The sequence below is a fragment of the Oenanthe melanoleuca genome, chromosome 1A (genome assembly GCF_029582105.1).
Source record: "Oenanthe melanoleuca isolate GR-GAL-2019-014 chromosome 1A, OMel1.0, whole genome shotgun sequence".
NCBI lineage: Eukaryota > Metazoa > Chordata > Aves > Passeriformes > Muscicapidae > Oenanthe > Oenanthe melanoleuca.
Genome location: NC_079334.1, coordinates 2,939,919 through 2,963,142, shown reverse-complemented (window position 1 = coordinate 2,963,142; position 23,224 = coordinate 2,939,919). Strand labels below are relative to the sequence as shown.

Sequence of the window (23,224 nt, the reverse complement as noted above, 5' to 3'; positions counted from 1 at the left end):
CAGTGTGGTGGGAATGGCTTGAGATATATCAGGAAAACTGCCTGAAACTGCTGGGATGTTAGAGAGGTGAGCTCTGAAGCACTGCAGAAGGAGCAATGGGGAAGGCTACCTGGAAACAAGAGGGAAAGATGCTGTATGCAGAGGGATGTCATGAAAGAAGAAGCATTAAGATGTAATTAAATATGAAAATCTGTAGATAAATAAAAGAGATGGCTTGGATACACTTCTGAGAAACAAACTTGCCACACTGTTTCATACTTAAAACCAACTGTGCACCTGGCTGGTGCACAGCATCCCTTCTGTACCTTATTTTTCCACAGTTAGTGGTAGGAAGTTTAGCCTCTAATTGATTTTTTTTAAATGCTCAGCAGACTAAGCCATGCATATGTAAGAGGCAGGATTTGTGTGGAGTTTAGACTTGGCTCTTCACAGAGGCCCAGGACTCTGTACTTCTCTGCTGCAGACAGATCCAAGGTATTTGTCTTGGGTGGGAAAAATCAGCAGTGCCACAGATCATCCTGGTGGTGTTACTGCAGCATCTCTCCAGCCCTTTGTGCCCTGCATCGTTGTGCTGAGGCTGTGAGCTGTTAAAATCAAGGCTGTGAACTTTTGCTCCTTTTGTTCTTAGGCTGGGGCACTGCAGCTCAAGCATGGGATGCTTGATAAAACCTCAGTTTGCCCACCCCTCTGAGGGGTTTTGTGGTTTAGTTAGTTTTGTATCAGGTCTTGCATCTTTGATGGCCAAAATGTTATCTGCCTATGCTTTCTCACAGTCTGGCTTGCTGTTCTTGTCACATCTGTTTTGATGGTGCACAGGACTTGGGCTGCCTGGCTTTAATCATGCATCATAGAGGGGTATAAAACTGTCACATACCTTTGCTAATTATAATGTGCTCTGAAGTAATTTTGGAAGTGGCTGAGAGCCCTTCTAGTGTTCAATTTAACATGCTGTAGTTTGATTTGCTTCCCATTCTTTGAAAAAAAAAGAGATTAATACTTTTGTAGGTTTCTATGATCCTTGGTTTTGAAGTAGAGCAACTTTGCCTTGATTTTGATATTATTTATGACAGACTTTTTTAAGGAAAAAAAAAAAGACATATAAGAGAGACTGCCTTTTACCCTGCTTGATGGCTAAGGAGTTGTCTGGTAATGTAAGACTTTATTTGAGTTATGGATATCTGTGTTTAACTACAGAGACTACTTAATGGGATGCTATGTGATCTTCTCCAAAGTCTTATTCATCATAAGCTATCATAGTTGTTAGGAACACTCCATTGATCTGGTTCTTGCTGTTTTAAGTGCTGTAGAAGTACTGGAACAAAAACCAGTTGCCTGCATTTCTGCATCTTTAGCAATGACCCTGTAGCTGTCCTGGCACCAGTAGTTTGAGCACCTGGCCAGTACAGTTTCCCCATTGCTCTCCTCTTTTTACTCTGAGCCAAAATACTTGTGTGTCATGATCTGCAGCTTTTGTTGTTTTATAAATACCCCTCATAGTCTCCATATGCCATCTGTACATCTGCATGTAACTACTATAATGCAGTGAGTACCTAAGGCATGCTTTGGTTTGATGCCAGGGAGATTGCCCACAGGTTTTTCCTGCTCCCAGTTTTTTTGCACAGGTCTTAAAATGTCTGTGTTTTCTTTTCATTGCTTCAAAAGGCAAATGCCCAAAAAAACTCTTATTAGAACTTGGAGTTGCAAAAAAAAATAAATAAAAACTAAGCAGTTAGAAAAATCCTGCTGCTTGCTTCAGATTCTCTCTGATATAAATTGGGTAGCTGCACAGTCCCTAGGGGCTGCCACTTTAATTCCAGCAGGAAATGTGACTTGATGACTTGTATGAAGACAGGAAGATCAGAGCTTCAGCTAACGGCAGTGGCCACAGCAGGAGCCTTCTGCAGCTGTTTTTAAGTAAGAAGTGATGGTGTGACATGGATGTGTACACTCAACTGAAATATTCCAGAAAAGCTCCCACTGTTCAGCTTTTCTTTGGGTGAAACTCATTCTTCAATGTTCTGTTATTGCACTTTTGCTGTTTTTTCTAATGTGATGGCATAAAAAGTTTCAGTAACTTTATCATATTCCTTACTGGGAGGCATTTTGTGTCCTGCTACATTTTCCCAAAAAAACATCTTTGCTGCTTTTTCTTATGTTTTGTTTTTTTAATATGCACAAAGTCCAGAATGTGAGGAGGAAGAAAAACACTATCAATTGCTTTTTTTTTTCCTATGCCCCATGAGGTTATTTTCTTTTTTTACACCTCACAGGATTGGTCCCTCAGTATAGCTGAAAACTCTCCTACTGACTTCTGTGCCACCAGAGGGGATTTGCTTCCTTAGAAACCTCAGTTGTTTTTTCCTTGTTATTTCTTCCCTAATGCATTGGAATTTTTTTCTTCCCGGGGATCATTGGTTTTGCACCCATTTTAAGCTCTTTTGGGATCCCTAAACTATCCTTGGAGTCTTTGGCTTGTAGTTTGCACCTACAAAGGTGCAAAGTTGCAGGTTTATTCTAGTAGGGATAATAGGATATTCCTTAGCTCATCTTCCCTACCTCACAATTGTTTAAATAATTTCTTCCATCCTTAGTGGTGGCATTGAGAAACACTCCCAGTATGGCATCTGAAGAGCTCTATTTCCTACTTGCTGAGTTGCCAGTCAAGAACACTGTGTCTATTCTGTGTATTTTCTGATACTTGTTCTGTTATCACTTATTTGAGCTTTCAGCAGAAGGAGAGAGATAATCTGAAATCTTCTAACCTACTGAGGAACCATGCCTTTTTCTGGAGACTGTGTTTAAGAGCTCTGGGTATTTTGCTTCTTCCTTCTGCTTCATCACTTTTGTCCAGCCTTGTCCTTTATTCTATGTGGACTGTGTCCTTACAGGTACTTTGGGGGTTACCCCAGGTCTTATATTTTGGTTAAAGAGACCTCAGTAAAATGCTTAACTTCTCTAAATCACCCTCGTGCACATGCCCACATGAGCTGTGTCCTTCAGAACTGCTGTTTGTCAGTCTGGGCTGGGGGTGAAGTGGCAGATCCACAGGAATAGCTGGAAAACCAGTGCTGAGATTTCAGTCTCATGGATACTGTGTGAGCCCTAGATTGTGGGAAGAGCTAAGCCAAGGTACTGAGACTGAGCTGAATGAATTCACCACTTCAGTCCATGCCATAACCTCTGGGGCAGCCAGCCTAAGCTCAGTCACACAGATCTGGTGCCCACCACTTTTGGGAAAAGTTTTGACAGCAGTTCTGCCAGTGACCTTGGTTACAACAACTGCTTCCACTGCCCAGCCACAAAGCACCTCACTGACTCAGAGTCATATTCATGAATGCCAAGTGAATATCAACAAGATCAGCATTATTTACAGTCTGACTTTTCACAAGTGCTGCCTTGCATACATCATGGATATTGGTGGATGGCCTCTGGAATCAACCTGATATCACCAGCACAGGAGATACTGTGAGGGTTCAAGGGAGATGAAGTGGCTACATTGCTCATCTTGAATCTAATTTTAATATTTATTATAGTAATAGCCAAGCTATGCAAGGTGAGCCTTTTAAAGGGTAAAACGTGAAAATGAAGCAGCTGGCAGGTGTTGGCAAAGGAAGGATGAGATTACAGCAGTAAAATAACACGGTCATTCAGAGATTAATTGGAAGCACAGTGGAATAAAATTATAGAGTTGAAATATAACTAAAGCTAAGTAAATGTCTTTGATTCTCAGATGGATAAAATGAATCTTTAAAGAAGAATTTGAAGAAAGTTCTGGAAGTGCTATTCCATAGATGTGGTGGAGAATAAGGACTGGAAACGGTGGAGGAAAAAGAGGAAAAGCTGTGCTGTTATTGTCAGGGCAGATGGATGAGAGACAAACAGATTGGATTGCTGGGGAGAGGGAGTTATGCAAAACATTGACAGGGAGGAATAGGTGGCTAAACTTCAAAGCAGGAGCAGAGAACAGTCAGCAAAGGGTCTTGGAGACTGCAGTGATGTCATCGTGCCAGTGTCAGAGCATGAAATATGAAAGGGACAGCTGTATTTATAACTTCTTGATGTTGCAAACCAAGTACTCTGGAGAGGAGGAAGAAAAAAAGCCATGATGAAAAGAGAAACTGAGAAGGCAAGTGAAAATATCTTCTCCTTTCAAGGAAGAAGGCAAAGAACTGTGGGGAGAGACAGATGGGGAGTGGAAGTTCACCCAGTGTGAAACCTTTGCCCTCACTTTTGAGGCTGACAGTGATGCTCCAAAACCCTGGTGCAGGATTTTTACTCCAGCACAGTTGGTTTCCCAGGCTCCTTCCCAGCACCTCATCCAAGTTTAGAAACCAATGTTTAGTACAAAGGTGAATATTGCAGAAGATTTGAAATAATTTTTTTTGAGACTTTTAGCCTTAGTGGGCTTGATGAACAGCTGGAATAGCTGCTGGCCAGCTGCTGGGCCACTGTGATAATGTGGTGTGTCATATCAGTCCCTGTTCTAAGTCACTTATGCTTTTACTTTTTCACCCATTTTACTTTTGATCTTTCCTTAGTTTCTTTCTGGCTCAACCAATATAATGGTTTAAACTTAATAGAAAAGAAGATGAAAGACCTCTTCTGAAACAAATCCCAAAAGGGACTTCTTTATATTTCTATTTATCTGTATAAACTTGGGTTTACCCATGGTCTCCAGAAACTTATAATGTGTGGGGCTGGTTCTAAGAAATTAATTTGCTGAGCTTATTTGCTTTAAGGCAACCCCATGCTAGGTATTTTGTGTCTCACTGGAGACTCTTTTCTCTGACATTAAATGTATTTTCTATGAGCAGCAAGGCACATAAGGGCTTGTTTCATATGGATTTGTGCTGTAGTACAGGCATGTGTCCTATTTCCCCAGCATCTTCAAGACAATAACTCCAGCTTCTTCCCCACAGTGCTCATCATCACTGTAATACCCTTAGGTCCTCTCTGCAGCCCCCAAACAATCAGAAGTGCTTATGGCACAGCAATACTGTTGTCTTTCCTTGTGGCAGTGAATTGGGAGCATGCTTTCTGTTGATGGGCACTAGGAATGAACAATGCAGCATTAAGCTGGCTTCACTTGTTCTTCAAGGATCCAGGAATGAATAGTAAGTAATGATCCTCTTCCAGTCTGAATGTGGAGCCCAAAGCCTCATTCCCATTTGCTCCTTCAGAATATAGGAGATGTATTTGGGTCTTTTGTAAGTTAATCAGCTCCAGCTCCCAAGGAGTTTCTCCTCAAAAAGAATCAAATAACAGCAGTAGAAAGAAAGAAGCATGTGGATTAAAAGTGGCAAGTACATATTGAAGCCTGGCTGGATGCAGGTGAAGGTCATCGATGGGAGAAGTGAATTGTCATTGCAGAAAAACCAAAGCCCTTGCTGTTCAATCACATGGTGAAATTTGGGCTGTAGGTACATTCATTTATTCTGGCCATTTAGAGGACTGTGTTTATCCCTCCTGAGACAGAGAATTCTATGCCCAGGCCTCTCACTCCCCACCTCTGTTACCCAAATCCTCCCCAGTCACCTTCCCCGAAGGAACTTGTTCATTCCTTTTTGAGCACTCAGATCTCTCTCTTTTTTTTTTTTCCTCATCCTATCAGACAACTTGTAACTAGTTCTTGGGTTAGTTAATGGTTCTAACACTGGTTCTTTTTGTTTTCCATTTTGATCCTTCCAGGGATTGCCCTTTGTTATTCAAAGCCAAGGTACTTGACACAGAAGCAATGCAGCAGTCCTGGCTGTGTGATCGTTATGCCCATGAGCAATTCCCATCCTCAGGGTCTGATAAGCCTTGGGGAAGAAATGGGAAAAGAATGTAGCACTCTGAATTCCTGAGGGGTGCTGGGAGGCATCCATCCATGTGGGGACTGGAGGATATTCACCTGCTGACCAGAGCCTTTCAGATTCAGCATTTCAGCTCCCAGGGGACCCTCCTGCCTCTGACTTTCTTTACAAGGCTGACACAAGTCTGGCTTCCAATCTATCTGTTAGGGAGAAAGGCATCTTGCTTTGCTAAGTTGTTTGCAGAAATGTCCAGGTCAGATGGTTTTGTGTTCAGGCCCAGAAATTGCTTTTTGAGCTCTAAAACTGACCCTAGGAACTGCTGTATTGGATTTACTGTACTGCTCTGTGGAGAACCCAGTTCTTTGTTTTTGTGTTGCATCCAAATAGTGGCATAATTTACTGATACTGTAAAGTCTGTTGGTGTCATCCAGCCTCCTGATGTGCCTGTAAAATCTCCAGTTTGGCATCAGCATGGCTTAATCTTCTCTTAGTGATATTAAGCTTCACTAGGGGACCAGCTGTGCTCCACAGATCATTGTTCCTTCAGCCTTACTCTGCACCTCTGTATTGTGCACCAGTGCCATGGACATCAGAACTTACCATTAAAACATCTCTCTGCCATTATCTTCCCACCCTTTAGTACCAGTGTTTGTCCTGTGCCTTTAGCACACAGCCTGGTGCTGGCTCTGAGACTCAGGACCTCTCTTCTGCCTCCTGCCATTCTGCCTTGGCCTCTGCTCTCTGTCACTCACTTTCTGATTTTGAACATGCCAGAGTTCTCTGTACCTCATGGTCTTGGGAGATTCTTGTCTCTTGTTCTGAACATGCTCTGAGGGAAAAATTCCTAATCCCAGTCTAGCTGCAGGGGTAGATCTCGTTGGGTAGGGAAGTGTTGGGCTCCAGCTCTCCTCAACTCTCCAAGCCTGTTCACTAGCATGCCAGGGAATTAATTGCTTAATGAAAGCCATTTTCCCTGGCCTTCCCCAGCCAAGATCAATGTCATCAAGTGGCAGGAGATGGCCAACATTTAGATATATCCCTTACATGTTCTTGTGGAAAAAATCTTGTAGAAAAAAGCTTGACAGCAAAGCTTTTTAGGTGTAATAGGCATTTTCAGTTCTATTGTTAATTTATCATAGGTGATGGTGTGATATAACTTCTTCCCTTGGTCCTTTGCACCTCAGATGTAAAATGTGATGACATCAGAACTGGAACTGCTCTGTTCTAGTACTTGCTGTGCTTCCCTTGCTAGGGAAAGCTTTCACAACTGATATTACCTCTTTCCTGGGCTCTCTTGGCTCAACAGATTCCTCAAGGCTGGAAAAGAGTATCTGTCCCTCTGGACACACTCAGCTTGTCTCCTCTTTGGTTGCTGAACTGTTCAGTGCAACCCCCACCAAAGAAGCAGAAGCCTTTTCTTATCTGACATTGGAGCTTTCTTGCCATCCAGACAGGCATGATGTCTGACCAACCTTCTCCCCAGGAGTTTTCTGCAAGTTCCTATGTATTTCTAGATGCAGTATTTTACAATTTCAGCCATATCTCAAGGAGCTGAGGTCTCTGTTTGCAAGCCTTCCTCCATGCTGGAGCTGTAGTGCAAGTTTCAACATGATGGTTGAAGATGCATGTCAGTGACTGATTACAGAGCTGTTTTCCTCTTGGAGTTTAAATCTATCCTTGCTGCTTTCATGGGCTGTATATCACAGTAAATGCAACTGATTTGTTACTGCACCCTTTGAGTAATGGTTTTGGGTAGTACCCTAAAGGTAAAATTGAATGAACTGTGAAGTACAGAGTATCTGTTGGGTTAATGTGTCAGCAAAGCTGGGCAGGTGTGTTTAAACACAATTTTGGTGTGAACATTGTCACCCTGAGTCAAAAACAATGCCCATGGAAAGTAGCATCATCACTCTTAATTTATTGTATTTATGTAGATGTAATTAAGGAACAAGACAGTTTTAAAAACTGTCTCAAATCATCTCTTCTTTCTATGTATTCAAGGTAAATTATCCTTTCTGCTCATCTAATGCTACATTAATTAAGTTTTCACAAATCTATATAGCAATAGAGTTTGTTCAACATAGTGATGTCTTAGGGTCTTTTAGCAGAATTCTTTCCCCCCTGTTTTAATCCAGTTATCCAACTCATTGATTTGTCATTATCGGTTTTCACTCAAATTGCAACATCAGTAGTGGGGGATGGGGTTCCTGCTTCTCTGTCCAAAACCCTGCATGTAGTGAGAGCACAAACCATCCCTTGATGGAGATTGTGCAGAGACTCACTGAGTTTGAAGGAGGGGTTAAGCTAGCATTGAAACACGAGTGAATTTTATTTCAGTCCCATTAATATTCCCTTAATCTGTCTGGGCAATGTATCTATCCTCCTGCTCATCTCCTTTGTCCCCAGATTTTCTCTTCCTGTGGTACCTTGAACCTTCATGTGTTGTTTGGGATGTTTCTGGCTGCTCTGGTTTCATTGTTACTCACGTTCCTATTTCTTCCTTTCCCTAATCAAGCAACAAAAGCACAGAACTCCTACCTAAAAAACACATGCAGGCCCCTGCACCCAGCATGCATCTAGTTAACAGTATGTGTCTTCCTCATCCTCCAAGAACTGCATAAGCCACCAGGCTTGGCAAATCCAACCCCTTTTTCCTCCAATGTTTCCCATCCTCACACCAATCACTTTCTGTTCCCTGGCTCACTTGGCCATGTAGGCTGCTGGTCCCTTGGGATGGGGAGATGGATGCTGGGCATCTGCTCCCTCCTGCCTCTCATTGTGGTGGGGAGGATGAGGGAGAAAACAGCAAGGCAGACAAGGGCAGTGAGGAGCAGCTGGGCTGAAAGAAGGGCCATCAGTGCCTTCAGGTTGTGTTTTCTCCACCTGAAATTACTTTCACCTTCTCACACGGTAGGAGAAACAACAATATGCCTCTTTGTTGCCTGCCTGTGCTTTGAGGTGTTAGAGGCAGGGCCACAGCACTTGTGGCCCCTCCTGCTGCTCCTGGGGATGGTGATGAAAACACAGCAGCCCTGGCTCACAGAAGGGTGCTTGGAGCTCCTGCAAGCAGGGAGACACAATATGACAGGACAGTTCAAAGTAACAGGTATGTGTGATTTCTCCTGCCAGTGCTGCCTTTCTCTCACACACCCCAATTAACAGGGGTCACAGAGCACTGATTAGCTGTCTTGGAGTTTTGTGAACATAAAGCAGTGAAAAATCCAGGGTGAATGGGGGAAAAAAGATCAAATAGACACTTATCTCAGCACTCCTGCCTGTCCCTGGCATTTGCCAGCCTAAGGAAAGAGCCTTTCCAGAAGAGGCCAATGGAGGAGAGTGCTGTATCTGTGCTGATATCTCTGCTGCTTTTCTGCCTTTTCTCAGCAAAATAACAAACAAGGCACCCCCAGCAGCTGTGTTGTTCGTAGGGTTGTTGCTAGATAAGAGCCAAAATTGCTGGAGAAGAGTGGGCCACAGTGGGGGAGATCAGAGTGTGCCCTTTTACCACACTGGTGTGTGAGATGGCTTCAGCTCCTCCTCAGGAGAGTGGACTTGCTGCCTCCTGTCCTTGGTGAGGGAAAAGGGCTGGGGGCAGCACATGCCAGCTCAGGAGAGGTAAAAGGGCATCTCCATCTAGTTTAAGGCTTGCTGAGCATGCTCTAGTAATACTTAGAAGCCCAAACCAGAAACTTCCAAGGTTGCTCAGGCTGTGGCTGGGGTGAGAAATCTGGAAAAGGAGAACCTGGAATGTTCCTGAAGGGCAGGCAACTGTGGTGACCTCGTGCCTTCCCCTCTCTTCCTTCATCCCCCCCTTTTTTGGGGGGCAGCAAAGCAGCGCTCCCACTTCAGCTGTCATAGCCAGGTTAAGTGGCTGCACTTGCTTCTGTCAAGCCAGCACATGCTCCTGTGGTGTGATCCCTTATTAGAGCAGACAGCCCACATCAGCTCTCCATTCTCCCTGCCTCCCCAGAGACACTGCCTCGCTCCAGAGCTGCTCCCATTCTGCTTCTCTGTGGGATGCAGCATGTCTGCCAGCTCCCTTCCAGCTCCCTTCCAGCCTCCCCAGGTTTGATTGCATGGAAGATGGCTCAGGGGGACGGGGAGGAGGACAAGGAGCAGGAGTGTTCTTAAAGCTTCTGACAGCCATGGGTTCTCACAGATGATTTTTCCCCCCTCTTAAAAACGAACGCTTTTGGAGTCCACCATGTAAACCCAACCATGTAAATTAGATTTCTGTAGCAGGATTGTATCACCCTTCTGCTGGTGAACCTCCTGTCCTAGCTTAGTGTTACTGTCTTGGAGGAAAGGTCCAGAGCCCTGATGTCTTCCCTAAATGTCGCTTCAGCATATTCAGAGGTGATCTCTGGTCTCTGCCACATTTGAGTTCTGGAAGTGAGTTATGGGATGGACAAATTAGGAGCAGGGAACAGGAATTGCTAGAGTGCTGAAATTACTCTGCTGTCCTTCCCTTTTGTGTATCTTTCATGGATGTGAAAGCCTCCAATTGCTCATGTTTAAGACTGCCAAATCCAGGAGTTAGGCTGGACTGTTTTAGGAAGAGCTGCTGCTGCTTAACATTTGCTGACTGCCTAATCTTTTGTCCCTCTGTTTTGAAACAAAACAATGGTTCTAATGTAGAAAGATTGTATTGCCATGTTCAGCAATGACATTGAAGACAAATGTCCTTGTGTGCAGAGCCCAGTGCCACCCACCTGTTTAACTCTTCAGATGTCTTTGTCTTCCCTTACCTGATGGCCACACAGGTAAGCCACAGAATTACTGAGGTCTGGGCAATGTCTGCATTCAAAAAACTAGTTCTAGCTTGCCATGGAGGACAAAAGGCAGACCTGCACATGCCTTGTGATGGTCTTGTGCTCCAGCAATCTGCTGTCTTTAAAATTCTGGGAAGGGAAACTTCACTCTGGAGGTCTGATCAATGTAATTTGAATTTTTACCCCCCCACCCTGTGATCTCCTTCAGGATCCATTAATGTCAGCTCAGCTGTACTTCTCTTGTCCACAGCCACTGGTGGGCCAGCAGGTTTTCTCCAGGCATGGTTCAAAACAGGCACTGAAAAGCAGGATGTGTCTGAGTGTTTGTTTCCTTCATCACAAGAGCTCTTGCTGAGGTCTGTCACAAGTGTGGTGTGGAGTTACTGCTCCCTCTAAACTGTCCTTGGCTGGAATTTTTGAAATCTGTCCTCATCAGTGGTGCAGCTAGTGGCACTGCTAAATGTGGCTGTTAAAGCCCAAGATTACTGGATCTGCAGCTTCTAGGTCATTTTGCTCTGCTGCAGGGAAGTGTTCTGTGGAGAGACCCTTCAGGGTGCTTTGGCCTCAGGCAGTTTGGTCACCCTGGTGACAAGCTGGCCCATGGTCTGAGCAATATGTGCTCCCTGCTGGCTTGCACGCCATCTGAGCCAGCTGCACACACAGGGCTTGGAAGGATTCCCCTCCAGCCCTCTTAACCCTGAAGGATGGGCTAGTATCTCTTCATCCTGCATCATACTTGACTTAGTTCCTCAGTAGGGTAAATGGAAGGTGAAGTACAAGCTGGTCCATAAAGCTTCCTCCCCCACCTCAGATAAAAAAAGCTCATTAATACTGTAAAAAAGAGTCTCCATTGTTGCATGAGAGCTCAAGGTCAGGCTGGTAGTAGTAACTCATATTGCTTCTAAGGTCAGCCTAAGCTTTCTCTTTCTGACAAGCCACGATAGATTGATCATGGGGGCCCTTACATTATTTTTTTTCCTTCTGAAATAGGCTTTGCTTCTCCTGACCCTGTTAATGATGTTTGACTGAGGTCATCCCAGCAAACCCTGAATCCTTCCCATTACCTTCCAGAGGGCTTGCCTTTGTGCCAAAGCATTGTATGCTTGTTAAGAATTAAGCTTTCCTGATCTCTGCTGTAGCAAAGAAGCTGTCTTCACTGGAGAGGCGAGAAATATCTTGAATGCCATCTGTCAGTTAATGCTCTCATTAACACCTGAGTGACTCCCAACACCAAGCTGGTGCCTTTTTGCCAATTCAGAACTTAAAAGGTGCCAGCCCATAAGGTGAAATATCTTCAGTCCATAAAATTAATTCTATTATAAAACGTCTGTTCTGATAAGACCTATATTTTTGTTGTTGTTTCTTTTAACTAGAGACATCACAGAGGCAAAGCCAGTTCTCTTGTGTGCTGTGAATTAGGTGTCCAAGAAGTCTTTTTTCATTTAGTACTGAGAACCTCCTGAAAGCAACACTTGTGCTGGGTGACTGAATGTACCAGAGTTCTCTTTCAGCTTTTAAAGCCTTACTGGACAGAAGTATCACCTCTATTATTTCCCTTACTGGCTAACTCTGTAATAGGAACTTCAAGAGTAATTACATTTCTGTTTAAATGGTCTTTGCTAGAAAGGCTGAGCTCTCCTAGTCTTATTCTCCAAGTTCCTCCCACATACAATTCTTGGACAGGAATTGGAAGAGGTCTGTTGTTCCTGCTCTCTGTCCTCCTCTGTTTTTGTCAGGGTTCTTGGTGTTAATCTCAAGAACAATATACTAATATACTGTCTGGGATTAGATGCAGGTCAGACTTGCCTTTTTCCCAGCAGTTTTAGCTCAAGAGTATGCCAGTATTTACTCTTCCATTGCATTTTGTAAATTAAATGAAACAAAGAGACTTAAAACACTGTCAACATGATAGATATTTTAGCTAGTGGGTCCAGGCAATTGTTTGGCATCTAAACTTTCAGAAGGCTTATTTGTGTGTGCCAGCAGTGTCCAAACATAGTTGGTAAATTTTTGTCTCTGATATTTCATCTCCTTACCCTAATGTTTCCTTTAATCTAGTATTTGCTCCCATAGGACCAGAGATTTTGTTAGGAGTGGGTTTTAAGTTTTTTTTTTTTTAGAGATGGAGGCAGGGGAGGGCTTGTAAAAAAATTGGCAGCAGTAGACCAGATAGGGCAATGTGCTGTGACAGTAATTCCACACTTGGGCCATGGCATGCTGCCTGCAGGAAGCACAGATTGACACGGGGACTCTCTTTCTGAATCAGTGTTTGGTTTAGCTTTTGTTTGTTTGGCTTGATTTTGTTTACAGTTTTCCAGCCAAGATTTGATTTACTTTGGAGCCTTTAAAACTAAAAGCACAAGTGACTCTGCTTCCTTTGGGCATGAGGATAAAAAAAAAAAATATAAGCCATGTGTATCTGCACACATAATTCCAGCCCCAATTTGCTCAGAAGGAATTTCACATTGAGTTTGCTCCTGCAGGGTCCCTGTGGGCCTGGGGTCTCTAGGTGCAGCTGTTCCCTGCCAGGCGTGCACACCAGAAGCTCCAACCAAATTTTTCCATATATCCTGTCAGCTCTGTGAAATTCTCACCCTCTCTTCCTGAGGTCTCCAAAGGAAGCTGGGCACGGTGACCAAGCTGCTTTTTTTCTGACAGCAGAGCATGACCCCACGCGTTAAAAGCCGGGTGATGGGAAGAGTGCCTCTGCTTGGAGCAGGGAAAACACTGGGATGGCCAGGCAGGGGGAGGAGTCCCCAGCTCCCCTCGGGTGTGCAGCACAGAAACCCTCCCTGCTTGGAGGCAGCAGATGGCCGCTGAGCTGTCAGGGCTGGATCATTTCTCTGCCTGTTCTGGGCGCTGATACCCAGAGAGGAGCCCCTCCCTCAACTTGCTCCATCTTCTTTATGCCCTGATTTTTTTGCAGCTGCTACTAAAGATCACAGGCAACTTGAGCTGCAGTCTCAGTGGTACTCCTGTGGATTGTGTGAGGCTGTTCCTCCCCTTTGACACAGATGTGCTAGGTCCTGTCCTTCCCTGTGCCCCAGATTTCCCTTTGTATATGCAAGATTCGATGAAAACTTTCAACCACAGTTGCAATTCAGCTTTGACCTCCTTTCTAATCTTTGCAAAAATATATAGGGACCTCTGGCAGCAGCCCTGTGGTTTCAGAGTGTAGCCAGGGATAAGACTAAGAACTGCACTGGGCTCTTCAAAAAGCATCTGCATCCATGTGGGATGTACCACATAGATATGCATGTACCATTCCAGCACTGCCCCACTACAGCTATCCAAATTGCTTTGCACACTGCGGGGCAACTGCAAAGCAAGGGATGTTTTGACAAGTGAAGGAAAGTTTATCTCAGTTTTATCAAGTGTTAATAGTGCTAGTCAAGTTGGCATGGGAGAAGTTTTGGAGTTGCAGAGTTCCTCGGGACACCTTTTCTGATGTTACAGCTGATTTCTGTAGTTTTTTTCCTCAGTGAGTGAGCTGTGTGGAAGCTGCCTGTGCTATACATCAGGAAGTGGTTGAGATGTGGTGAGAGCCGTGGCCCGTGGTCTCACACTTTTCTTGTAAATCGTTTCTAAGACTCCCAATTTACTTTTGGACGAGGGATGGTTTTTCTTTGAAGACATGCCCTGAGACAGAATGTGCCCATGACCAGTTCAAACTCTTTGGGAATGCTCCAGTTTATAGAGAAAAGGACATGACTGACCTAACAGTGCCTCCACTTGCTGAGTGATCTCAGTGATGCTGAGAACCTCTGGAGAAGCTCAGTGATTTCCTTCCTGCCTTCTTCCCACTTACTTTTGGAGGTTCTCAGCTGCAGCAGAGACTCTGTAGGACTTTCAAGTGTAGTGCTGTCGTATTACTGAGTTTGAAAGAAGGGTATTTAACAGACTGTATCCAGGTAATTCTGTTCCAGTCTCTCTGATCCTTGGGTTTGAATTTTACAGGTAATTCTAAACAATTATTCCTGGGCATTTCTGCTTTGCACAGAACCCCAGTGGCAGGTTCTCACAGATTGCTGTCCTCTCTGCAGATTTTCTTCTCAAACCAAGAGAGCTGTTTCAGAAACTTTTTCAAAGGGAAATATAAGAGACAGGATAAGTGAAACTAACTGTAGGTGTGGCAGACAAGGTGAAGATGAGCACCCTACATTTGTCTGAAGAAAAGAGCTCGGTTCCCATTAAGAGGGAAAATATAAATTGGGTAAGATTGAGAGTGACTGGGAATGCCTTGAGACATCTGTTTCCCATCTCTGGTTCTCATTTCTATCCTTATTCAAAGCGACAAATGCACAGTAGCTGTCTTTGAAAATTGATGGGGGTAGGAACTCAAAAGTACTCTTTAAGAACAGAGCTTGTAATGCACTGAACACTGGGTGGATGGTGGAAAATTCTAGTGTTAGCCACTTATGTGAAAGTCAAACTAAAACCAAATTGGTTAAATCAACAGAGCCAATCCCTAGGGGGAAGGAGAGTTACATAGGCAGAGATTTCAAATGATCTTCTGGAATTAAATGGCTTCCTGGATCAGTTTTCTTTGAGAGCAGCCAAAATGATAGAGCAAGATAAGTGAACTCATGCAAGTGGTAAAAGTATCTGTCTGATCCATGCTTTTCCACTTTTTTTTTTTAGGTAGGAAAAAAAATAGGAGTAGATAAAACCCTTTTACTTTTGTAGTTCCTTTCTGGCAATCCTTTTCATTCACTACTTATTCAGGATCCTAGGGAAACTGCTTTTTCAGTCCATTTTATTGGAAGTAGCCAGAACCTATGTATGAGATTTGATGAAATAATCTTCTGTCTTGAACTCTGGCAGAGTTGAAGAACTGAACTTGTGGGGCTGAAACTTGGATGCTCTCTGAGAGCTTTGCCTTCTGCTTCTGGACTAAGCATCCAAATGCAAGTGATGCTTTCAGAAAAGATGTTCTCATCACTATTTCTGTTCTGGAAGAAAATCAAAGCTGCCTTTCTTTCTCTCTCTCTCTTTTTTTTTTAATCTAATGGCTTATGTAAATATCTGACATTTAAGATATGTGCCACTCTTAAAAAGTCTGTAAAGGGAATCTTATTATTGCCCCCTTTCCCAAATCAAGTCCTTGCTGGAAGTTAGGTCTTGGAGTATTTGAGAAAGACAATGCAGGAATGCACAGATACTTCACCTAGGTGTATTGTGTACTCAATATCTCACTTTTAAAAAGGATGATTGCTGTAGTTTTCACCCTAAAATGACTACTTGAGGCAGTCCTGAGACATTTCATAAAATGTCAGTCCTCCCTTTGTGACTGAGCTTTATCAGCTAGGGGGCTGTTTCAAATTGTAATTGTCTGATTGCTGATATTAGTGAAACAATGATACTTGGGAACACTGATGCTTTGCCTGTGTCATGCAGATGGAGCAAACTCCAGGTTGCAGAGGGCACTAGGTCCAGGTACACTCGAGCATCTGTTGTTAAGTACAACCAGAGGGCTGGTGAGAGGAGATATCTCAGGGAGGTCAGCTTGCATTTGACGTCAGAAAGAAGCAGGCTGGTGAGGAGTGATCTGCAGGGTGATCTGCACTTCTCTCTACTCAAGGAGGAAAGGAAATTCTGCCAGGTGGATGTGGCTTGAGGCATCTGTTCCTTCATTCTCACAGTCACTGTCCAGTCATGGTTCTTGCTAAGAAGTCCAGTCTTTACCAAATGTGTGAAGACCCCTGTCTAATAGCTAACTTCTTGTTGACTTTTAATGATCTTTCTTCAGCTGGATCACACTCCTCCACCTCTTTGTTAAAATATAATAGCTTTTGTAGAAGTTAGCAATTTCTCAGGGAAATGCAATTCTGTAGTGCTGGCGCCGTTCCATTAATCATATAGAGTAATCTGCTTGTGCCAAAAACCTATCAAGTGGAGCTGCCTTTTTGAGAGCTGGTGGGAATGTGTACCCAGTGGTGTTCTTGCTGGCATATGGACTTCCCGTGTGTGCAAGAATGGCTGGGGCATGGGGGGGTCCCTTTTGCTGTGCTCTGGGTACACAACTCGAGCAGGCTGAGCGAGCCTGGCAGCTCTCAGGACTCAAAGTCATATGGGCAGATCTTCAGAAAGTTTTATATTTAGGGACATGGCTCCTTTTCATTCCTTCCCCTGAAATTTTGAGCTTTCAGAATAAAGGCTTAAATCTCATTGAAATAGAGAGGCTTAAGTCTCATTGAAATAGAGACAGTTCTTTTAGCCTTAAGCTCCATCAGTGGTCTTATACTTGTCAGATGGGGACATACACTCTCAGTGCTAAATGAGGGTAAGAAATATCTGCTTCCTTGGGTTTTATGATGAAATGCTGGCAGTGAAAGTCGTGATGTGACCCAGCAAAGTGGGGTGAAGTGATCAGCTATGCAAAGTCTCAAGCCACTGAACCAGGGCATGGAAAACTTCCTTGGAAGTAGAGAGGAGCAGGGCTTGGCAATGACAGATGTGAGGGTCAAAGGGAAGTCTGAAGAAAATGGTCTCCACATCAAATGGGAAGAGTTGGAAGGGGAGCAGACTTGTAAATTTTGTTGCGTCCCATTTTAGTAAAGGGTGGCTGTTGGTGCTAGCACAAGGGCTAGAAAGGAATGAGTGGCTACCATGTTTGGCTCATTCTGCTTAAAAAGAAATGACAGTCTGTGTATTAAAAGTTGTGTGTATACCATGACATCCTATGGCATTGCAATGAGATTGCTGTGTTTTGGGAAGGTCAATGCTGGAGCTGCCCACAACCCTAGCTGACAGTTTTCCTTCAGCTGCACTCTGTCTCTGCACTGTGTTTGTCACAGTTGGTGCACCAGATGTTTCTGAACACAGCAAACTTCATTAAGTGTGAATGACTTTTTCTTCCTTGGTTAGATCCCAGACGTTTCACAGCTACCTGGAGGACATCATCAACTACCGCTGGGAGCTGGAGGAAGGGAAGCCCAACCCTCTGCGGGAGTGCAGTTTCCAGGAGCTGCCCCTGCGCACGCGGGTGGAGATCCTGCACCGCCTCTGCGACTACCGCCTGGACGCCGACGATGTCTTCGACCTCCTCAAGGTGCTTTGGGAAGCTCTGTGCCCCCAGCAGCTGGGCCAGATCAGAATCTTCCTGGGATGAGAAGGGGTCACAGTGGGTCAGCAGCTTGCTTTGCCCTCCTCTGCCTAGCACTGGCTTGCTCAGGACTCGGGCTCGTCCTGTGTGGATGTATTCATAACATGGGAGTCACTAGGGAAATTGGTTTCATTGGCTACTCTTTCTGCAAAGAGTGAGTTGGGAGATGCTTTAATGGTGATGGCAGGGCTGTGAGAGCTGGGACTGCTGCCTTGCTGAGGGATGCTGTGAGATGAAAGGATGGGGATGAGGTATACTGGGGGAGCTGGGGGAGGGCAGAGGAGGGGAGGGGGCAGGGAGCTTCTCAGGGCTGTGCGTGACTGCCGCCAGCATTAATTAGACCTTCCCTGTCAGGAGCAGCAGAGATGAAATGTTAAAACGAGAGAGGCCATTCAAATTAGAGATGCCAATCTAAATCCCTCCCTGGCCAGAGAGCGAACGTCGCCTTCCCCCTGGAGTAACATTTTCCCAGCTCGGCCGGGAGGAGCAGCTGTACCGCTGCTGTGGCACGGCGGAAGGGAAGAGGGAGGGAGGTGTTTACGGAGGAGGGGGTGTCGTCATGCTCGGTGTGACAATGTGGCCGCTCTTCAACTTGTCACCGTCTGGCGGGGGGCTGCCGGCGGGCGCAGGGCCTGGACGCCGACAGCCTGCGCGTGGAGCCGCTGGGCGAGGACAGCAGCGGCGCCCTGTACTGGTACTTCTACGGCACCAGGATGTACAAGGAGGAGCCGGCGCAGGGCAGAACCAACGGAGAGCTGGCTCCAGACAGGTAACGGCCCGGCTCGCGCCCTCCCTGTCTGAGCAGCCCGCCTGACTGCTGTTGTGCCGGGGGGAGCGGAGTTGCCAGGCAGGCTGGGGGCTGCCCTGGCCATGCATTGTGTGCAGGCAGAGCCTGCTGTGGGAGCCGTGCCGCCCTGCCCCGGCGCATTCCTGCCTGTCTGCCCCGCGCCGCGCCGTGCCGTGCCGGCGGCTCCCGGAGCAGGCTCCCAGCCACTGGGGATCCCTCCTCTCCCCTCCCCGTCCTGGTGCTGCTCTGGTTTCATCCCTCCTTTGGTTGGGTTCTTAGCAGCTGTTCCCATTTCCGTGCCCTTCTCCCCATCCTGCCTGCCTCGGCTCCCGTGCTCGGCGGATATTTCATGGTGGTTTTGCCGTTTTTCAGGGGATGTGGTGGGCAGACAAACACCCCAAGTGTTCCTGGGAAAACAGGCAAGAGACGAGGGCGACCTCCAAAGCGGAAAAAACTACTGGAGGAAAATTTGCTGAGGTATGGAAGGGTTGGTTCTTCCTGCAACAGAGGTAAAATACATATATTCCCAGAGGGAAGTATAATGTGTTTCTGGGGTTCCCCCAATAACTATGTATGTACCATGCAGCCATAATTTCAATGCAGCTCAGAAGTGAAGCAAGTTCAGACTTGGTGGATGTTTGATCACTCTCCAAAGCAAATTCTGACTGAGCTGGAAGTTTGGTGAAACAGTGGGCATCACTCTTCCAACCACCTCACTTAAAATGCAGTTCCACCACACGGTGCTAGGGAATTTGCTCCTGATACAGAACACTTTCATTGTGTGGCTTCAAGCCAGTAGTCCTGGCCACTTGAGTCCATGTAGGTTTTGGGATGCTTCCCATAAGAGCTGAGATACTGTACTTGCCAAACTTTATCCTGCACCCTTCACTTATAAAAACTTTACGAAGCTATGATAAATATATATTTGAAAATATATATCAGATGTGTGTTCTGCAGTGTTCCTTTCATGGTTTTGCTCTGCACTGAATAATTGTGATGTTCCCTATTCTTCTCAGAAACAGCTGCATTTCAGTGATGTGAAGTTATGTACTTACTGTATCATTCCTTCTCTTTCTTTTTTGGTAGGGAGAAGGCAGAAGAAAACTTGCTTATCCACGAGACTCAGATAAGAAATGGTAAAGAGATTTTTCAGTATCAGGGTTGATACCACCAGCTAATAAGACTCTTCAATTATCAAAACCCAGAGAGATGCCTGAGAGACAACCCAGCCTTTCTCAGGAGAGTCTGCTGGTGGCTGGGGCCAAATTTGGAAGGAGGGATTTGTGTTACAGACTGCATGGCAGCTAGGAGCCTGGGCACCTGCAGGCTTTTTATTTTATCATGGCTGAGTTTGGGATGAAGAAACCTAACCTACTGGGATACACTAGAATTCAAGGGCTCACCAAAAAAAGTTGGCTGTGAATGGTCCTCAGTCTTCCAGGCATGAGGTAAAAACACACCCCTCTTGTTAGCAGGGGTGTTTTTTTAGATGGGGAAGAGAATGGAGTCAGTGATGTTAAGACAGGGAAGGAAAAACCTTTTTGATCCTCTCACTTTTCCTTCCTCATGGCCGTTGGGTGGCTGAGAGTGGTAAATGATGTACCCAGCTAAGGGTTAATGAGGCAAAAAGCGAGTTAGCAACATGATGTGAAAGTGAGTTCAAGGGAGCTGGGACTCATTTGTCATACATGTGTATCCACTGGCTTCCACAAAACCCAGGGACTCAGCCTGCCTGTTGCCTCACAATAAAAGGCAAGGGTGGCATTGTCTTTGCCATGCCTCCTTCCCTTTGCCCTTTGTCTTCAGATTTCCTGGCGGCTCCTCCGGCTGCTCCGGAGCCATGCGCGTGAGGCGCCGGGGGTTTTATCAGATCATTGTCTTCCAGCAAATTGTGTCACTTCAGCTGCAGAGTAATCTTCTGCTGGCACAAAGCAGTGCCTTAGTCCTGTTTGCTATTGAAATGAGTTGTCCATGGGCAGCTGGCAAGGGAATGAGAAGCAAGGATGCAGGCTTTGGGGGCAGGATGCAGGTAATTCCCTACTGCAGGTGGGCAAGGGATGGCTTTGTGTAGCCAGAGCAGCAGAACCAGCACGTGGCTGGACCTTTGCTGTCTCAGTTACCAGTCCCCAGTGCATGCACAGCTGAAACTCTGTGCCACAGCCTGCAGATTTCCAGTCTTCCCAAGACAACCTGCACGTCAGAGCCACTCGCAGCTCAGATCCACAAAGGGCCCAGAATCAGGTTCAGGATTTTTACTTCTTTATGTTTTTCATTGTTAGTTTGCTTGAAAATGTGGTCAGAAGGTGCATGACATCTGCCAGTGGTGCTGATGACCATTGCTTTCTTTCTGGAAGCCAGTGGTTAGTCCTAGAAAAGTTTAGAGGGAGCTGAGAACTCCTCAGCCCGAAGGCGTTTGATCCAAGACTTTTCCCACTCAACAAAAAAAAAAAAAAAAAAAAAAAAAAAAAAAAAAAAAAAAGGCCACAACCTTTTTCTGCTTAGAGAGCATCCTGGGGCAAAAGCATGCAAGTTGCAACCCTGCTCTGTGTAAACATTGTGGAGTAGGAACCACATTCCCCATCTCCAGGTGGGTGTTCCAACCACAATGCAAGACAGCCTTTCCTTCACAATTAATATTCAAATGTTTCACACAAGGTGGAACAGCTCTCAAAGTGTCTTGGTGGTTGGGACATGCTTCAGAGCAGTGGGTGATCTGCTTCAATCCCACTCTAGATCAAGCAGGGATGGGATGTGAACTTTTGGAACTTCCCCCTCATCTGGCAGCCTGATGAACCCTGTCCTTTGCTTCCTCCTCTACTCTTTCGGTGCCTGCAAACAAAATGTTTCATTTGCAAGGAGCAGGAGGATTTTTTTCACTGCAGAAATGGTTTGCAGTGCTTTTAAAAAAAAAAAAAGCTTTTTTCAAATTACATTATTTTTTGATGGCTTTATTCTGCTGCCAGACTAAATCAGGCATTTGCAGTTCCCTATGTCCTGCTCTGGCTGACAGCCTCCATTACAAGAAACAAATTAAATTCTTTTCTCCAGTCTGCAATAACTGGAATGTGGGCTTGCAACAAGGATGTCACACTACCCATGTGTTGCCATGTGCCACCATTATTTCTTCACCTGTGTACTTCCTCTCTATCTTGGCATCACTCTTAGAGGTAGCAGTGCTTGGGTCTATAGCAAATGGAATGTTTTCTGTAACAGTGGCCATTGCCAGTGTCTTCTGCTCTTCCTGAGCCCCGAGGAGAGAAGAGAAGAGAAGGAGAGGAGCTGTTAGTCATAACTGCTGTGGAGATAACATCCTTTGATGTTTTTGAAGGGTCCCAGGGGCCTGGCCGTGGGACATGGTGGTTGCTGTGCCAGACGGAAGAGGAGTGGAGGCAGGTCACAGAGAGCTTCAGAGAGAGGACTTCCCTTAGAGAGAGGCAGCTCTACAAACTCTTGAGTGAAGACTTCCTGCCGGAGATCTGCAACATGATTGCACAGAAGGTGAGGAGACATGACATCCTGTTTACCTCTCTTTGACTGCTTCCAAGAGCATGGATGCTTGCTGAGTGAAGGACAGCTAAACCCAAGCAGCCTGGTACCCTGATCTGCTCCCTGCACCTACAGCCTGCAAGTGCCACAGATGTGGGGGCTGTTGAGTTTGTGGATGGGGGGAAGACTGTCCCCCATGCTGTGGCAGTGCTGGAGTCTGTGCTCCAGGTTCTGGTTCGTGCTTGCACAGCAGTGTAGGTAGGATGGCTGAAGGGGTTACTGTCTTCAGCCATGCTCTGTGGCCCTTTGCTGCTAGCAGGGGATCTCTGTGCTTTTGAACTGCTGTGGTTTACAGCCTGGCTTTTCTATGTAAACTGCCCGTGATTCCACTTTTACTGCCGTGTCTCTGCTGGCTCTGCTGAAGGGGCGCTGGCTGCTTTTATGTCAGAGCCCCAGAACTGTGAAGGATTGAACAGCTGAATGTTTTCAGGTGGGACAGATCTGGAAAAGGGTCCTTCGGCTAGATGGCTTTGTAAACCAGGCTCTGCAGTCAGCGTGATGTTCTTGGACTGAGTTCAGTTTGCTTGTTTGCTACCCTTGTAAAGCTAATAGGGATTTCATGGTCACTTCTAGCCCTCAGTTTCTCCTGCCAGTGTCACCGATGTGCCCTAATTTCCTCCACTCTCTTTTTCCTTCCCTCACTTCTCAACCCTGTTTCAGGAGAAGCGTCTGCAGCGGCCAGAGTTTTCTCCCAGGTGGATGTCTGACCATCAGCCCATCAAAGCAATCAAGCAGGAGGTGAGGGGGGGTGCGAGGGGGAGGCCGAAGGAGGGAGGCGAGAGCAGATGCCTCCTGGGGGAAGAAATAAACGGCAGCATCGCTATTCAGTGGGAAGGAGCCGCTTGAAAGTGGCTGTGCTGAAAGAGAGATGGGTGGTACTGCCCGTCAAAGGCAGGCTGACACCCGGGGTTTCTATGGCGAGCAGGGAGGTGCTGCCCTCTGCATCGCACGGGGAACCGGCCTCGCCGCACAGCCGCCGCAGCTGCCGATGGAAATCTGCGCTCAGCCTGGGGAATTCCACTTCAATGGAAGTGCTGGCACAGCCGAGGCAGTTCAAAGAAAAGTTGAAGAAGGATGAGAGGGCTAGAAGAACCGGCTTACAAAGGGAAATGACAGAAATTCAGCCAAGGGGAAAACGTGAGGCTGCAAACACATGAGGGTGTAGATAGCGCCGAGGGAGAGAATGACTGATGCAGTATGGAGCTGAGCTAGGAGGGGG

At 45.8% G+C, this 23,224-nt stretch overlaps 1 protein-coding gene across 1 annotated transcript in view; it reads left to right on the top strand.

Annotated features, from left to right (window-relative positions):
* LOC130265343 (chromatin remodeling regulator CECR2) overlaps nt 1-23,224 on the top strand; it is a 91,147-nt gene that overhangs the window by 50,503 nt on the left and 17,420 nt on the right. Inside the window, exons 3-8 of the mRNA XM_056514385.1 lie at nt 17,435-17,618; nt 18,302-18,441; nt 18,832-18,936; nt 19,546-19,595; nt 21,788-21,957; nt 22,666-22,743. Of these exons, the coding sequence (XP_056370360.1) occupies nt 18,386-18,441; nt 18,832-18,936; nt 19,546-19,595; nt 21,788-21,957; nt 22,666-22,743 (459 nt within the window). The 5' untranslated portion in view covers nt 17,435-17,618; nt 18,302-18,385. The remainder of the gene's footprint in view (nt 1-17,434; nt 17,619-18,301; nt 18,442-18,831; nt 18,937-19,545; nt 19,596-21,787; nt 21,958-22,665; nt 22,744-23,224) is intronic.